The 14398-nt window shown below is 36.5% G+C and overlaps 1 protein-coding gene across 3 annotated transcripts in view; it reads right to left on the bottom strand.

The window, feature by feature from the left end:
• The window catches only part of myt1la (myelin transcription factor 1-like, a), a 91471-nt gene that overhangs the window by 4679 nt on the left and 72394 nt on the right, over positions 1-14398 (bottom strand). For all 3 annotated transcript variants that reach the window (XM_073816420.1, XM_073816422.1, XM_073816421.1), the window contains exons 12-21: positions 13560-13837; positions 10121-10345; positions 7544-7662; positions 6043-6111; positions 5877-5939; positions 5667-5750; positions 5297-5518; positions 3368-3459; positions 3158-3261; positions 2926-3069 (exon numbers count right to left, since the gene is read on the bottom strand). In XM_073816420.1, the coding sequence (XP_073672521.1) occupies positions 2926-3069; positions 3158-3261; positions 3368-3459; positions 5297-5518; positions 5667-5750; positions 5877-5939; positions 6043-6111; positions 7544-7662; positions 10121-10345; positions 13560-13837 (1400 nt within the window). The remainder of the gene's footprint in view (positions 1-2925; positions 3070-3157; positions 3262-3367; positions 3460-5296; positions 5519-5666; positions 5751-5876; positions 5940-6042; positions 6112-7543; positions 7663-10120; positions 10346-13559; positions 13838-14398) is intronic.

Genomic DNA, 14398 nt, shown 5'->3' with positions numbered 1-14398 from the left:
TGGTGCGAACATGCCAAAAAGCGGCAACTTCCGCCAATAGTTCTTGTAACTATGAAAAGGTTCCTCCAGTCCGAGAGCACCTTTGGTTCCATGAAGAACCTTTAGCATACACGGAACCTTTCAATTACATAAAAGGTTATTTAAAGGCGCTTTCACATCACATAGTTCTCAGTTCTAGGTTTTTCTGGTTGCATTCGCACCGGCAGCAGGAACTCTGTCCCCAACAGGGACGACTTTATATGCATCATTTACTAACATTATCAACAAGTGAATGAAGGATGCTGTGATCTGAGCTTTTTGTTGTGTCGTGGGTTTCGAGATAGATGGAATGTAAATGCACAATTTACGCTATTAAAAGGGCATGAAAATCTGACAAAATCTCCTATGACACCTTACAGTGGTAAATATCATCGAGGCTAAGGAAAAAACACAACACTGCAGACAACAGGTAGCCAAACACAATAATTGGTGTTTTCTATGTTCGTGGAGTAAATATTTTTACATGGCTTTTTAAAAATGGCAGGTAGCCAGTGTTTCGTATGTGTTTGGCCAATCAGCGTACACTTACGTCACTGGTAGTTCCAATAGAACTGTTTTAGACTCTAATCGGAAGTAGGAGCTAATTTAGTTCCTCTAAACGGAGTTCCTAAAACTAAACACGTTCTTAGTTGCTGCGGTGCGAACACGCCAAAAAGCAGGAACTTTGGCCAATAGTTCTAGGAACTATGAAAAGGTTCCTCCAGTGTGAAAGTGCCTATGGTTCCATGAAGAACCTTTAACATCAATGGAACTTTTCCATTACACAAAGGTTCTTTAAAGGTGCTTTTGCACCACGTAGTTCTAAAAACTTAGTTGGTGGTTCCTAAAGAACCAATTTCCCCCTCTGGCCGTTTTCCTGGTTGCATTCGCACCAGCAGCAGGAACTATGAAGAGGCCAACAGCGACGTCTTTGCGGCATTTACAAACATCAACAACTGGTGAAAGGAGGATGCTGTGAGCCGTTTTTGTTGTGTCGCACGTTAAGTAGAATGGGGGATGGTCAGTGTTTCGTATGCATTTGGCCAATCGGCATACACCGTGTCACGGTAGTTCCTATAGACCTTTTTCCTGAGGAAACGATGAGCACCGCCATTACAAATTCTAACTTACGATTGGATGCTCTTCTGTTCCGGTCTCCATAGGACCCTGTTCAAATAGTGCCCATCTGTTTTTTAAAAGTAGCTAACGTCGGCAGCTTTGTTTCATCTACACACTCATTCAACTTTGAGGAGTGAGGCACTGACAAATGACGGTCATTGCGACATGGCAAAGTGATGGCACCATGGAGCCATGTGCTTCTTAAAAACATTTTAATAGGTTTAACATGAGATTATCAGCTTGAAAAATACGCTAATTTTTAGAAACACTGGAGACCGGAAATGCAAAGCATCCTTCAGGTTCAGAGTCAGGTGTGATTTCCACACTCAGGAAAAATGTCTATATACCAATTCAGTGTGTTTGCAAACACTGATGACATTTTTTTTGTGGGCGGAGCTTATCTGGTTGCAGAAAATGATGGTTTTTAAGTAGCAGTCTATGGAGCCATGGAATAAAAGAATAAAAAAGTAAATTTGAGTTTATATTTCAAAATTCTGACTTTATTCTCGAAATTCCAAGATTAAATCTCACACTTCTCTTCTCTTTTCTCTTTTCCTGTTGGCTCTGGCTTTTCCCCCCTGAGAATTGACAAACTCACTATTGTTGAGTTAAATCGAGTTATAAAGTCTGAACTATGAGATATAAACCTGCATTTGTGAGAAAAAAGTCATTGAATTGTCAGAATTGTGAGATGAAATAAATAAATGTTATGTAAAATGTTAATAGTACTAGGTTTAAAATAATATTATGTCATGCTGTGACTGTAGGCATGATACAATGCGTCTCCTACGAACAGCATATGTGAATATTATGTAGAATCAAATTTATGCTTTAAAAGTATAGCAGTTTTCATCCATAATCTGTCTGTTTAAATGTCTGCCTTTAACTTTAAATAGCGTCTTTGATGACAGTATTCCATAAAAATTATTTGCATTCCGATTCTGGCATCAAAAGGCACAAAATTATAATTTTTTTCTCTTATTCCAAGGATTTTACCAGTTTCACTTCACGTTACCAGTGTTTTTCTACCACCACTGCACGTGGCGCACTGCAAAAAATACTTTTCTTACTTAGATTTGTTGGCTTGTTTCCAGCCAAAATATCTAAAACTTCTTAAATCAAGAAGGATTTTCTAGACAAGCAAAATTTGTTATCATGTTTTCAGAAAAAGTTGAAAAAATAAAAATGAAAATTAAGTGAGTTTTAGCTTGAAACAAGCAAAATAATCTGCCAATGGGGTAAGAAAAATAATCTTGTTTTCAGTTTGAAAAGATTTTTTTGCTTATACCATTGGCAGATTATTTTTGCTTGTTCTAAGCAAAAATCACTTAATTTTGACCTGTTTTTACTGAAAACAAGACAATTATTTTTACTCGTCTAGAAAATCCTTCCTGATTTAAGAATTTTTAGATATTTTGGCTGGAAACAAGACAAAAAAATCTAAATAAGAAAAGCATTTTTGTAGTGTGTAACTGTGACATCTACTATGAATTGGTCTATAGACCCTACTCTAGCAGTTAATTTAGCCAATTTAGCTGTTTTCCCCCAAACAGTTCCTGGAACTAAAAACCATTCCTAGTTCCTGTAGTGCGGTCATGCCAAAAAGCAAGAACTTCCGTCAATAATTCTAGGAACTATGAAAACGTTCCTCCAGTGCGAAAGCCCCTTATAATGGAGAAAGGTTTTTCAGGGAACACAAAATGGTTCTACAGCATCGATGTGAAAAGCCCCTTTTGGAACCTTTATTTTTAAGAGTGTATGTGAAGCCACATATCTGTTGGCTCTTACCATGTGTGGAAGCTGGATGTTGGCGAGACTGTTGATGAGGGACTGGCTGAGGTTGGCGAGCTCATGCAGCAGCGAGTCGTTCTGCTGCTCTATGGCCTTGTTTTCCTCTTCGATGGACTTCAGATTAGTCTCCATGGTGGTGATCTGGGAGAAGGGAGGAAGAGAGACAAAGGCATCTCTGTGAATGAACACATGGCTAAAGCCTGATGTGATAGATAGCAACTGTTCTTACTTGAGTCCTTAATTTGATCATGTCAGACTCTACTTGATTGTTCGATTCATTCAGGTCTTTGATTTCCTCATCCAGCTGTTTAATCTCCTCATCATTTTCAATGCCTGGAAGAGAGCATTGAGAAATTCACTGTAAAAAATGCCACTGGTGGAAAGTATAAAATTAATTAAATTTTATAATTAATTCTATAATAAATAAAAAATCATGTACCTTTACTTGCTCTCTGCTTGATTGTGAGCATTTCAACCCCGGTCATCCTTGCCTTTTTCATAGCAGATGTGGCACGGGGACAACCGGACAGACTACACATGCACAAACAGTAAAACAAAACAAATCGATAATTTTTAATTATCTGATTTAAAAAAAATGTAACATAATATTACAAGGCTAAGAAGAACATTTTTGTGCATTATTGTGCATTTTTTTATTTCGTTTATTGGCTAGAGTTTATTTAATTTGGAAATCAAATCCTCTCCTCTAGCTTTGAGAATGTATGAATAAAATATGTTTGCTGCATTAAAACAGCTTAAAGGAAAAAATTAGCCGATTCACATGTTTATTGCTTTAAAGTATTTAAAAAGCGCAGACACACAAAAATAATTTTAAACTGCATCTTTGTCTTGTTTTCAAGTAAAATATCTAAACATCCCTGAAACAACATTTACCATGAAAAATGTTTTAGAGAATATATCCTGAATATTATTTTTCTTACACCCCTGGCTAATTGTTTTTTCTTGCTTTAACCATAAACTTAAGCTTAAAAAGGTTAACCCTTAACTATTTATCTTTAATTCTTTAAATTAAAATAGCAAGAAAAAAATGCCATCAGGGTACAAAAATAAATATTTGTCTGAATTGCCTTTATTATTATACTAATATATGTTATTTAAATCCTATTAGAGTATTTAGTAAGATTTTGAATTTAACTTTTATTTTTATATTTTAAGTTTTATTAATTTTGTCATATGCTTTTGACATTTGGATTAATTTTTTTGTACTTTTCTATTTTTATTTCAATACTTTAAACTTATTTCAGTTAGTCGCCAAAGCAACATCAAAGTTTCTATTTTCTAATATTTATATTTTATTTAGTTTCAGCTTTACTTCGATTACAGAAAGCATTTTTAAAATAATTTTAGTTTTAGTTAACAGTAACTACACTGTTAATTTAACTTCTCAATTAAATAAACTACCAGTCAAAAGATTTTTAATGTTTTTTTAAAGAAGTCTCTTCTGATCACCAAGCCTTAATTTATTTGATCCAAAGTACAGCAAAAACAGTAAAATCTTGAAATATTTTCACTATTTAAAATAACTGTTTTCTATTTAAATATATTTTACAATATAATTGATTCCTGTGGTCAAAGCTAAATTTTCAGCATCATTACTCATTACTTTAGTGTCACATGATCCTTCAGAAATCATTCTAATATGTTGATTTGCTGTTCAAGAAACATTTATTATTATTATAATTATTATCAATATTTAAAACAGTTGAGTACAATTTTAAAAGCTGAATAAATAATAATAATATGTAATAATTTATCTTAATAATAATAATAATATTTATAATTATTTTATAAATAATGAAAAGCTTTTGTGACATACACCTGGAGTCAACATAATTAATTTTTTTTTTTAAAGAAATTAATACTTTTATTTAGCAAGGATGCTTTAAATTATTTAAAAGTGATGATAAAGACATTTATAAAGTTACAAAAGATTTCTATTTCAGACAAATAATGTTCTTCTATTCATCAAAGAAACCTGAAAAAATTCTTCTCAGCTGTTTTCAATCACATGACTGGAGTAATCCAGTAAATTCTGCCTTGAAATCACAGGAATAAATTACAATTTAAAATATATTCAAATAGAAAACAGTTCTTTTAAATAGTAAAAATATTTACAAATTTGACTGTTTTTGCTCTACTTTGAATCAAATAAATGCATGCTTGGTGAGCAGAACTTCTTTAAAAAACATTAAAAATCTTACTGTTCAAAAACTTTTGACTGGTAATGTATATCATGTTTTAAAAATGCTGAGATATTTTTATTAAAATGAATGCAAAAATACTGATTGAGAAAACAATTTCTTGCTATATAATGGCCTAACTAAGAAACGCTTACACACTCATGTACCTCCGGTGGGTAAGAAAGCTGCCACTGACATGGCCTGAGCCATCGCAGCCTGGGGTGGGGCAGGTCATGCCGTCTGTCTTGCCAGACTTCCAGGAGAAAGGAGCGCCGTTCACATAACCGTCTTTCTGGCGCTTGGCTGCCAGTGGGCAGCCGGATGCACTGCGGTGGGATGCATACTTCCCTGTCACATGACCCTGGCCATCACAGCCTGGCACAGGACACCTAAAGACATTGGCCACACATAAGCACACACACATAGCAAAGTTTCTTTTGCAATCTGCAATGTCCTCAGTTACTAGTCAATTTCGACTGCAAGCAATATTCAACTTTCAGTTGCTTTGGATACTTGAAGGAATTTAAAAAATTGCACCTGATTGGCTCCTGGTCATCCTTGTCCTCCTTATTGTGCATTATTTTAATACCACTCTTCTTTGCCCGGGGACAACCTGACAGACTTCAGAGCAAGAAACACATTTACCAAAAAATGCCAAGGGCCTCTCATTGCACTTTTTTGAATCCACGGGTGGCCAAAACGTTAGGCGAAGTATAAAATCAAATGTGCATATTTGTGAGTGTTCACCTTCTGTGTGAGGCGTAGTTGCCTGTGATATGCCCAGAGCCATCACAGCCAGGAGTGGGACACCTGCAAGCAATGAAAACATGAAACAGATTAGCGTAACCTCAGACAGACCTCATTTTGAGGGTCAACTAAGGTGCCGTGTAAACACGAGAGCGCGAGGGCTTACTTCAGATCCTGGGAGTTAGATGTCATCATACCACGCATGCCCTTGTCAGCCAGTTGGCAGCTTGATAGCCTTAAGAGAGGATTTAAGAAGCATGAGGCAAGGCATAATAGAACAGCTGCATTATTAAGGTGCACTCAGGGTCACTTTTATCATTAAAAAGTTTTGTATGCAAATAAATGAATTGTATTTTTGAAAAAGTAGTTTCAAGTTTGAAATACACTTTTAGAAGTAGCCTAAATAAGCTGTTAAGATCATATCATCAACCAAATAATACTAACGTGATCTTGAATTAATTAGTCATGGCTGACTGCCAATAGTGCATTTTTATAAATGGGATTCATAAATAAAAGCTTTTGCTTATATAGTAAGCCCAAGATGATATGCAGCACAATATAAATAAATAAAAAAAACTAAGTGCACATTTAACTTTGATAGTTCCATATCATTTTAGTAGCCAGGATTTAATTAAATCAAACTGTTAAAATAGCAAAAGGCAAAGGAGAGATGTACTAAATAAAAATGGCATCTATATTTTAACATCATAATATTACTTTAATGAGAGAAAATCATGTTGGCGCCAGTTCTGTAAATATACAGTATTCTTTTTGGAAACATTTTTGAAAAAAAAAAAAAAAAAGTTTACCAAGGCTGCTTTTATTTGATCAAAAATACCATAAAACAACAACATTTTACAAACTAATATTCACAATGTTATTATGTATAATAACTTTTCTGTATTTCTATTAAAAAACATCTCTAAATGTATATATACTTATTATTATTTATCATTATTCAAATATATTTTAAACTGTAATTTATTAATGTGATTTTCAGCAGCCATCAGTCTTTGGTGTCACATGATCCTTCAGAAATCATTATAATATGCTGATTTGGTACTTTTTTTCATCGTCAATATTGAAAACAGTGATACTTAATATTTTGTAGTGCTTAATTTTTTTGATTTAATTTAATGCAACCTAGATGAAAAAAAAACCTATCACTTTTTTGTATTAATAGACAGAAATACAGTCAAACCAAAATAATTCAGACACCTTTTTTTTTTTAACTAGTGGATGCAGGACACTATAGTTAATTTATGTAAGTGAGGATAGCAAAATAAAGTAAACAGCAAACCAAAATTATTCAGACACTTTGACCTGACCATGTTTTGACCAAGTGTTTTTTCTTTAATTGCTAATGGGACCTTTTTACACCACAGACTAAAAAAAATTAAGCATTTCTTGGTAATTGGTTAACAAAGCATTGATAGTTGTGTAAAGATTGCTATATTAACAGTTGCCTGAATTTTTGGTTGATTGTAATTCATTACATACCATTCTATCAAAGTTATCTGACATTATCAAGATGAATTTGTTCTTGTCATATTTTATTACAATTTTCTAAACTGTAGCGAATACACTGTATAATGTGAGAAATGTTGAAGATGTCTGAATAAATTTGGCTTTGACTGTAGTTGTTATACAGTGTATACAGCGCTTACGTGAGGAGCTCCTTCTTGCTCTCCTTGCAGGGAGCATATTTGTGTTTGGGACTGGGAAGGGACACATCTCCTGAATACTGCTGCTCTTCTAATAGATCCTGAAAGGGGTCCAGGTCATCCTGAAAATGAGGATGGAACAAGAAAAAGAAAGATTTCAATGTATATTATGATGCATCATAAAAGGGAAGAATAGTACAATGGCCTGGTAGTAATTACATAATAAACAGCGCAGTTCGCATTTAAAAGAATACCATGTTATTATAACACTGAGCACAAAATCTCACAGTCTAATTTGCATTCATTCTCGTACCCCAACAATTTAGCAAAAAACAACAGTTCCCTTTTGAAATAATAATAACAACAGTTTAAGTTTGGAAGTTCATTAATGAGTAATTAATTAACAGAGGAAAAATCCTCTTTCAAGCAGTAATCTTCTGTGAAGTGAAGGCATGCAGAACCAGCACTCTACACTAGATGTCCTTTCAGTCCTTCAAAAAAAAAAACAGCCTGTTTACCGTCAAATCACTACAATAGGAAAAAAACACAGCTTCCGCAACCAGTGCTGTTTAAGGTTTACACAAGGACAAAGCAACCGTTTAGAAATTAGCAAACTGTTCTTCTATTAACATGACACAGGCAAAAGTCATTTTGCTTGCCTACAGTAGAAAGGACAAGGGAGGAAGATTGAGAAGAAATCTCTGCCTACGGATTGCATTGGAAGTGAGCTAAAACGGTAATCTTACTATGGCTAGCACTCATCTACCAACAGCTTCTCAGCTAACCAGTTAGCTGCTAACATGAAACAAAATGCCTGGTGTAAGAAGATGAAACCAAAGAGAAATCGCTTCTTAAAAATGTTTATTGTCATAGTTGTCGCAACTACTGTTTTATTAAATGCTAAATATATTTCATGATAAATGCAAATGCGACTGGTGATTATGAAATGTTTAGTTTTTAAAGGTGAAGTGTAAAATTTCCTACTTTCGCAATTAGAATTACTGCTAACAGAAGTAATGATTGTTTTCAAACAGGTTTTTTCTTCATCGGATATTGGTTGGACAAATAGATAGTCCCACTTTAAGCCATTGTTGCTGTGTTGGTCTGCTCAAAAGCAGCATCTTTTACCAGCTAACAGGGAACGTTTTCCGAACTTTGTTCAAAGTTCCCTGATGTACAGTCGTGGCCAAAAGTTTTGAGAATTACATAAATATTGGAAATTGGTAAAGTTTTTATAATAGCAATTTGCATACTCCAGAATGTTATGAAGAGTGATCAGATGAATTGCATAGTCCTTCCTTGCCATGAAAATTAACTTAATCCCGGAAAAAAACTTTCCACTGCATTTCATTGCTGTCATTAAAGGACCTGCTGAGATCATTTCAGTAATCGTCTTGTTAACTCAGGTGAGAATGACGACGTAAATCAACAGTTTATAGGATCATCAAGAACTTCAAGGAAAGAGGTTCAATTCTTGTTAAGAAGGCTTCAGGGCGTCCAAGAAAGTCCAGCAAGCGCCAGGATCGTCTCCTAAAGAGGATTCAGCTGCGGGATCAGAGTGCCACCAGTGCAGAGCTTGCTCAGGAATGGCAGCAGGCAGGTGTGAGCGCATCTGCACGCACAGTGAGGCAAAGACTTTTGGAAGATGGCCTGGTTCAAGAAGGGCAGCAAAGAAGCCACTTCTCTCCAAAAAAACATCAGGGACAGATTAATCTCCTGCAAAAAGTATGGCGAATGGACTGCTGAGGACTGGGGCAAAGTCATATTCTCCGATGAAGCCTCTTTCCGATTGTTTGGGGCATCTGGAAAAAGGCTTGTCCGGAGAAGAAAAGGTGAGCGCTACCATCAGTCCTGTGTCATGCCAACAGTAAAGCATCCTGAGACCATTCATGTGTGGGGTTGCTTCTTATCCAAGGGAGTGGGCTCACTCACAATTTTGCCCAAAAACACAGCCATGAATAAAGAATGGTTCCAAAACACCCTCCAACAGCAACTTCTTCCAACAATCCAACAACAGTTTGGTGAAGAACAATGCATTTTCCAGCAAGATGGAGCACCGTGCCGTAAGGCAAAAGTGATAACTAAGTGGCTCGGGGACCAAAACGTTGAAATTTTGGGTCCATGGCCTGGAAACTCCCCAGATCTTAATCCCATTGAGAACTTGTGGTCAATCCTCAAGAGGCGGGTGGACAAACAAAAAACCCACTAATTCTGACAAACTCCAAGAAGTGATTATGAAAGAATGGGTTGCTATCAGTCAGGATTTGGCCCAAAAGTTGATTGAGAGCATATATATATATATATATGGATTAAGAGAAGGTATTGTAACAATAAAGAAATTACTGTAGCCCTTTAATTACTTTTGGATTATCCTCTATTTAATAATTCAAAATGGTAATTGCTACTGCAAAACTCAGATACTGCTTTGTTTGGATGCTAATCACATTCTCCACTGCATATGCAATGAGCCAAAAAAGGTGGTAACTATCATCTAAATTCCCTTTATGTAAAGTGACTCAAGTACTCCAGTCCATCTCTTGCCAGACTGAAGGAGTGTCGTGGTGGGTTGGGTGGGAGTACCTCCTTGTGGTCCTCGTCCAGGCGTTTGATCTTGGTGTAGTCCACAGGCAGGTCCCAGCAGTCTGCTGCGCTCATCTGGTAGCAGTGGCTGTTGAGCAGGGCCTGCCGCTGGGGTGACATGGGCTGCAGGGGGGTCAGCACTGTGCCTCCACTGCCCTCCCCCATCCCTCCAGCCCGGCTCAGATCCAGGGTTCCGTTCTCATCCCCATCTCTGTCATCAGGGCTCTGCCACGAAACAGAAGAGAGAGGACGATTGATAAGAGAATAAAGAATAAAGAGAATAATTAAGAAGGAAAAAGATGAGAAAAAAGCAGAGGGAGATTCGGAAGGGAAGGATGACAGATGATGGGAACATGGTTCATATGCACTTTTAAATAGAGTTTTTAAACAAGTAAAAAACCTGACTTTTTAAGAAATTATTTTATTGTATAATTTATATTTAAATGATTTTTTATAAATGATGAAAAAACCCTAAATATTAAATTGTAATTTTTGGTAACACATAATATTCGAACCTTAAGGGATAGTTCACCCAAAAATAAAAATTCTGTCATTAACTATACAATTTAGTGCTCTAATTGAACAAGAATACTTTTTGTGCGCAAAAAAACCTTTTTTTTCTTTGCAACCAAAAATTATTCTCGTTCATATCATTACAGTTGAACCATTGATGTCACATGGACTATTTTAACAATGTCCTTACTACCTTTCTGGGCCTTGGACGTGGTAGTACTGTTGCTGTCTATGCAGGGTCAAGAAGCTTTCCGATTTCATCAAAAATATCTTTGTGTTTCAAAAATGAACAAAGGTCTTATAGGTTTCGAATGACATAAGGGTGAGTAATTAATAACAGAATTTTAATTTTTGGGTGAACTATTACTTTTGTTTCATGCCTACCTGAAACAACACAAACATAAGCAAGGGATCTCGAAGTAGAACCAACATATGAGGCATGAATTGTGTGTTCAAATGCCTTGACTGAAACAGTAGTTTTGTGGTTCAGTCCCATTAGCCTTCCTCCCTATTCCCTACGCTGGGCATGAATAATTAATACAATTGCATTGTTTGACCGTTTGCCAGCTTTATTTACACTGTTGTTGCTGATTTTGTTGTTACGTGTGGTAATTAATGTCTGGTGATGTCAAGCTGTATTTGTACCTCTGCTTAAAATGATTAGTTAGTTAGTTAGTTGTTTGCTATCCTTGTCACGTTTCATGTACTGTATGAAGTCTTGAGGTCATGTGGCATATTATGACACAATAAGCGGTTTGTTCTGTATGTTCACGATCATTTTGAAGATTGGGGTCAGTACTTTTTTTTTTTAAATAACGAATGAATGAATGGCAGAAAGGATGCAATAAACTGACCAGAAGTGACACAGATGTGTCCTATTTCTCCTTCAATTCATCAAGTAATCTTGAAACAGCTTTGACAACAACATTAAGCAGCACAACAGTTTGTAGCATTGATAATAATAAATATTTTTTTGAGCACCATATTAAAATAATTTTTAATAATTTATGTGACTCTGGAGACTGGAGTAATGACTGCTGTAAAATTCAGCTTTGCCATCACAGGAATAAATCACATTTTAAAATATACTATAGAACTAGAAAAAAGTTATTTTAAATGATATATTACCGTTTTATACAGTGGTGGCCAAAAGTATTAGAACCCTAGTATTTCACCAGCTAAAAAATGGTTTTAAGTCAGTTAATTCTATCTTTTGCTGTAGTGTATCAGTAGGAAATATTAGTTTACATTTCCAAACATTCATTTTGCCACTAATTGTAATAATCCACTGAGATTTTTGTTTGCATAAGGAGTCAACAACCATTCACACAAAGATCTGATTTCATCATCATCCAGTCTGGAATGACATGAAGAAACAGAACAAACTGAGACAGACTAAATCCAGAAGAACTGTGGCAACGTCTTCAAGATGCTTCAAGCGACCTACCTGCAAAGCTAACTGAAAAACTATGCACAAGTGCACTTAGGGCAAAAGCTGCTTTAAATGCAAAGGATGGTCACACCAAATGTTGATTTAATTTAGTTAATAGAAGTTAATTGATGAATAAAGTCTATTTGTGACATTATTTTTGACAGCATCCTCATTTTACAGCTTTTTTACACAAGTGACTAAAACTTTTAACAGTACTGTTGCTTTGCAGGTAGGTTTCTTGAAGCAGACGTTGGAGACGTTGCCAAAGTTTGTCTGGATTTAGTCTGTCTCAGTTTGTTCTATTTCCTCTTGTCATTCCAGACAGACTCACTGGATTATTACAATTAATGGCAAAATGAATGTTTGGAAATGTAAACTGATATTTCCTACTGACACACTACAGCAAAAGAAATAACTGACTTTTTCTAGCTAGTGAAAATACTAGTGTTCTAATCATTTTGGCCACCACTGTATCAAATACTGTATTACTGACCCCTAACTTTTTAATTGTAGTATACTTTTTACATAAAAAAACATGAAATGCAGTGCATGACACTGAACAATTTATTTCTATGCAACCCTTAAGCTAAGAAAAAAACATTTCTAGATTTCTAGACTTGCAATGATGGCAACTTTTGACAACATTTTACATTTAATGAATATATTTACTTATAATTAAGTAAATTAATTCAACTGAAAACCATGGAGACAGTTGACTATATTTTGTACAGTGTGGGAAAGGATGGAAGGAGAAAAGATACGAAAGAAGACAGTGTGAGCTTCTTCTTTGCGCTGCCCTACATCTTCATGCACAGCTGCTTATTAGTGAATATATAGAGCCCTGCAGCTCCTCACTACCTCTGTCCCTCTTTCTCTCTTTCTCATCCCCACTCCCTCCAGCCTGCTGCCTCACTGTCCTTAAAGAGAGGTCATTGTCTTTCCTATGTACCCAGAGGGATGCTAGGGAGAGCTGGCTTGGCCTGGACCACAGCTGAAATCGACATTAATTCTACTTGTCTCAGTGAGAGAGGGTAGGGGCACCACTACCCCAGCGTTCCTGCAGCTGGCAGCTTCCTCTGGTCTCCTCCAGCCCTGCACTCTCATTATCACCATACAGATTATGTCTGAAATCGATGTGTCACTAAAGCAATCGTGGCTCGTTCAAACCATTAGGCTTATGATGACCCTGACTCTAGCAGAGAGACCTGCAGGAGCTCTCAGAGGTGCTGCTGTCATTCACCGTGTGAAATCGCACCCTGTGCAAATGAGCTCGAAAGCTCGGAGGAAAGGACCTGGGGTTTGCCCCCGAATGACTCTAAACTTGCATGCCCTCATTTCGGTCCACTACCTTTACCGCCATACAGCACAGTCATACTGGAAGGCAGTCTAGAGAAGCTATGAAATACCCAGTGAGAGACTGAAAAATATAATATTAGCAGTGCAAGTGGGTGAGGATGAGAGAGGAACTGGCAGGAAAAAGTTGTCGACCCTCACCTGTGCCAGGAGCTCCGGGCCTTTCCCAGTGAGGCTCTGGGGCATCTCTCTGCAGCGCGTGGACAGGTTGAGGATGGCGGTGGCGGCCATGTGGGCGGCTTCCATGTCGTGCGTGTAGTCGAAGCTGCTCTTGCTGCAGGTGCTGCTGGCGCTGCTTCCTCCTCCCCCTCCTCCTCCTCCCCCCCCTCCTCCTCCACAGCTGAGACTGCTGCTGCTGCTGGGAGCGTAGCTGCTCGTGGTGCTGCTGGCCGGGCTTGAGGTCTTACAGTAGCGCTTGGCTGCACACATACACATACACCAGGTCAGACGGCCACTATGAACTTGGATGGATGGATGGGGGACTGGAAAGACAGACAGATAGAGCAATAGATAAATAGACAAAATGATAGAATGACAGACAGACAAATAGAATGATGGAAAAAGTATATAAAGATAGACATAACAAAATAGAATGATAGATAGAACAAAATAATGATAGATAGATTATAGACAGATAGACAGATAGATAGAACCATATAAAAAGATAGAATGATAGATAGAATGATAGAACGATAGATAACTAGGAAGATAGATATGAAATTTAGAACGATAGAATGATATATAAAACAATAGATGAAAGACAGATAGACAGATAGATAGATAGATAGATAGATAGATAGATAGATAGATAGATAGATAGATAGATAGATAGATAGATAGATAGATAGATAGATAGAACAACAGATAACTAGGAAGACAGATATAAAGAAATACAGAACAATAGATAGAACGATATATAAAATGATAGAACGACAAAGCGATAGATAGATAGATAGATAGATAGATAGATAGATAGATAG

The sequence above is a fragment of the Garra rufa genome, chromosome 13 (assembly GCF_049309525.1).
Source record: "Garra rufa chromosome 13, GarRuf1.0, whole genome shotgun sequence".
In the NCBI taxonomy this organism is placed as follows: Eukaryota; Metazoa; Chordata; class Actinopteri; order Cypriniformes; family Cyprinidae; genus Garra; species Garra rufa.
Note: the sequence above shows the minus strand (reverse complement) of the source record. Positions and strands in the feature narration are given on the sequence as shown.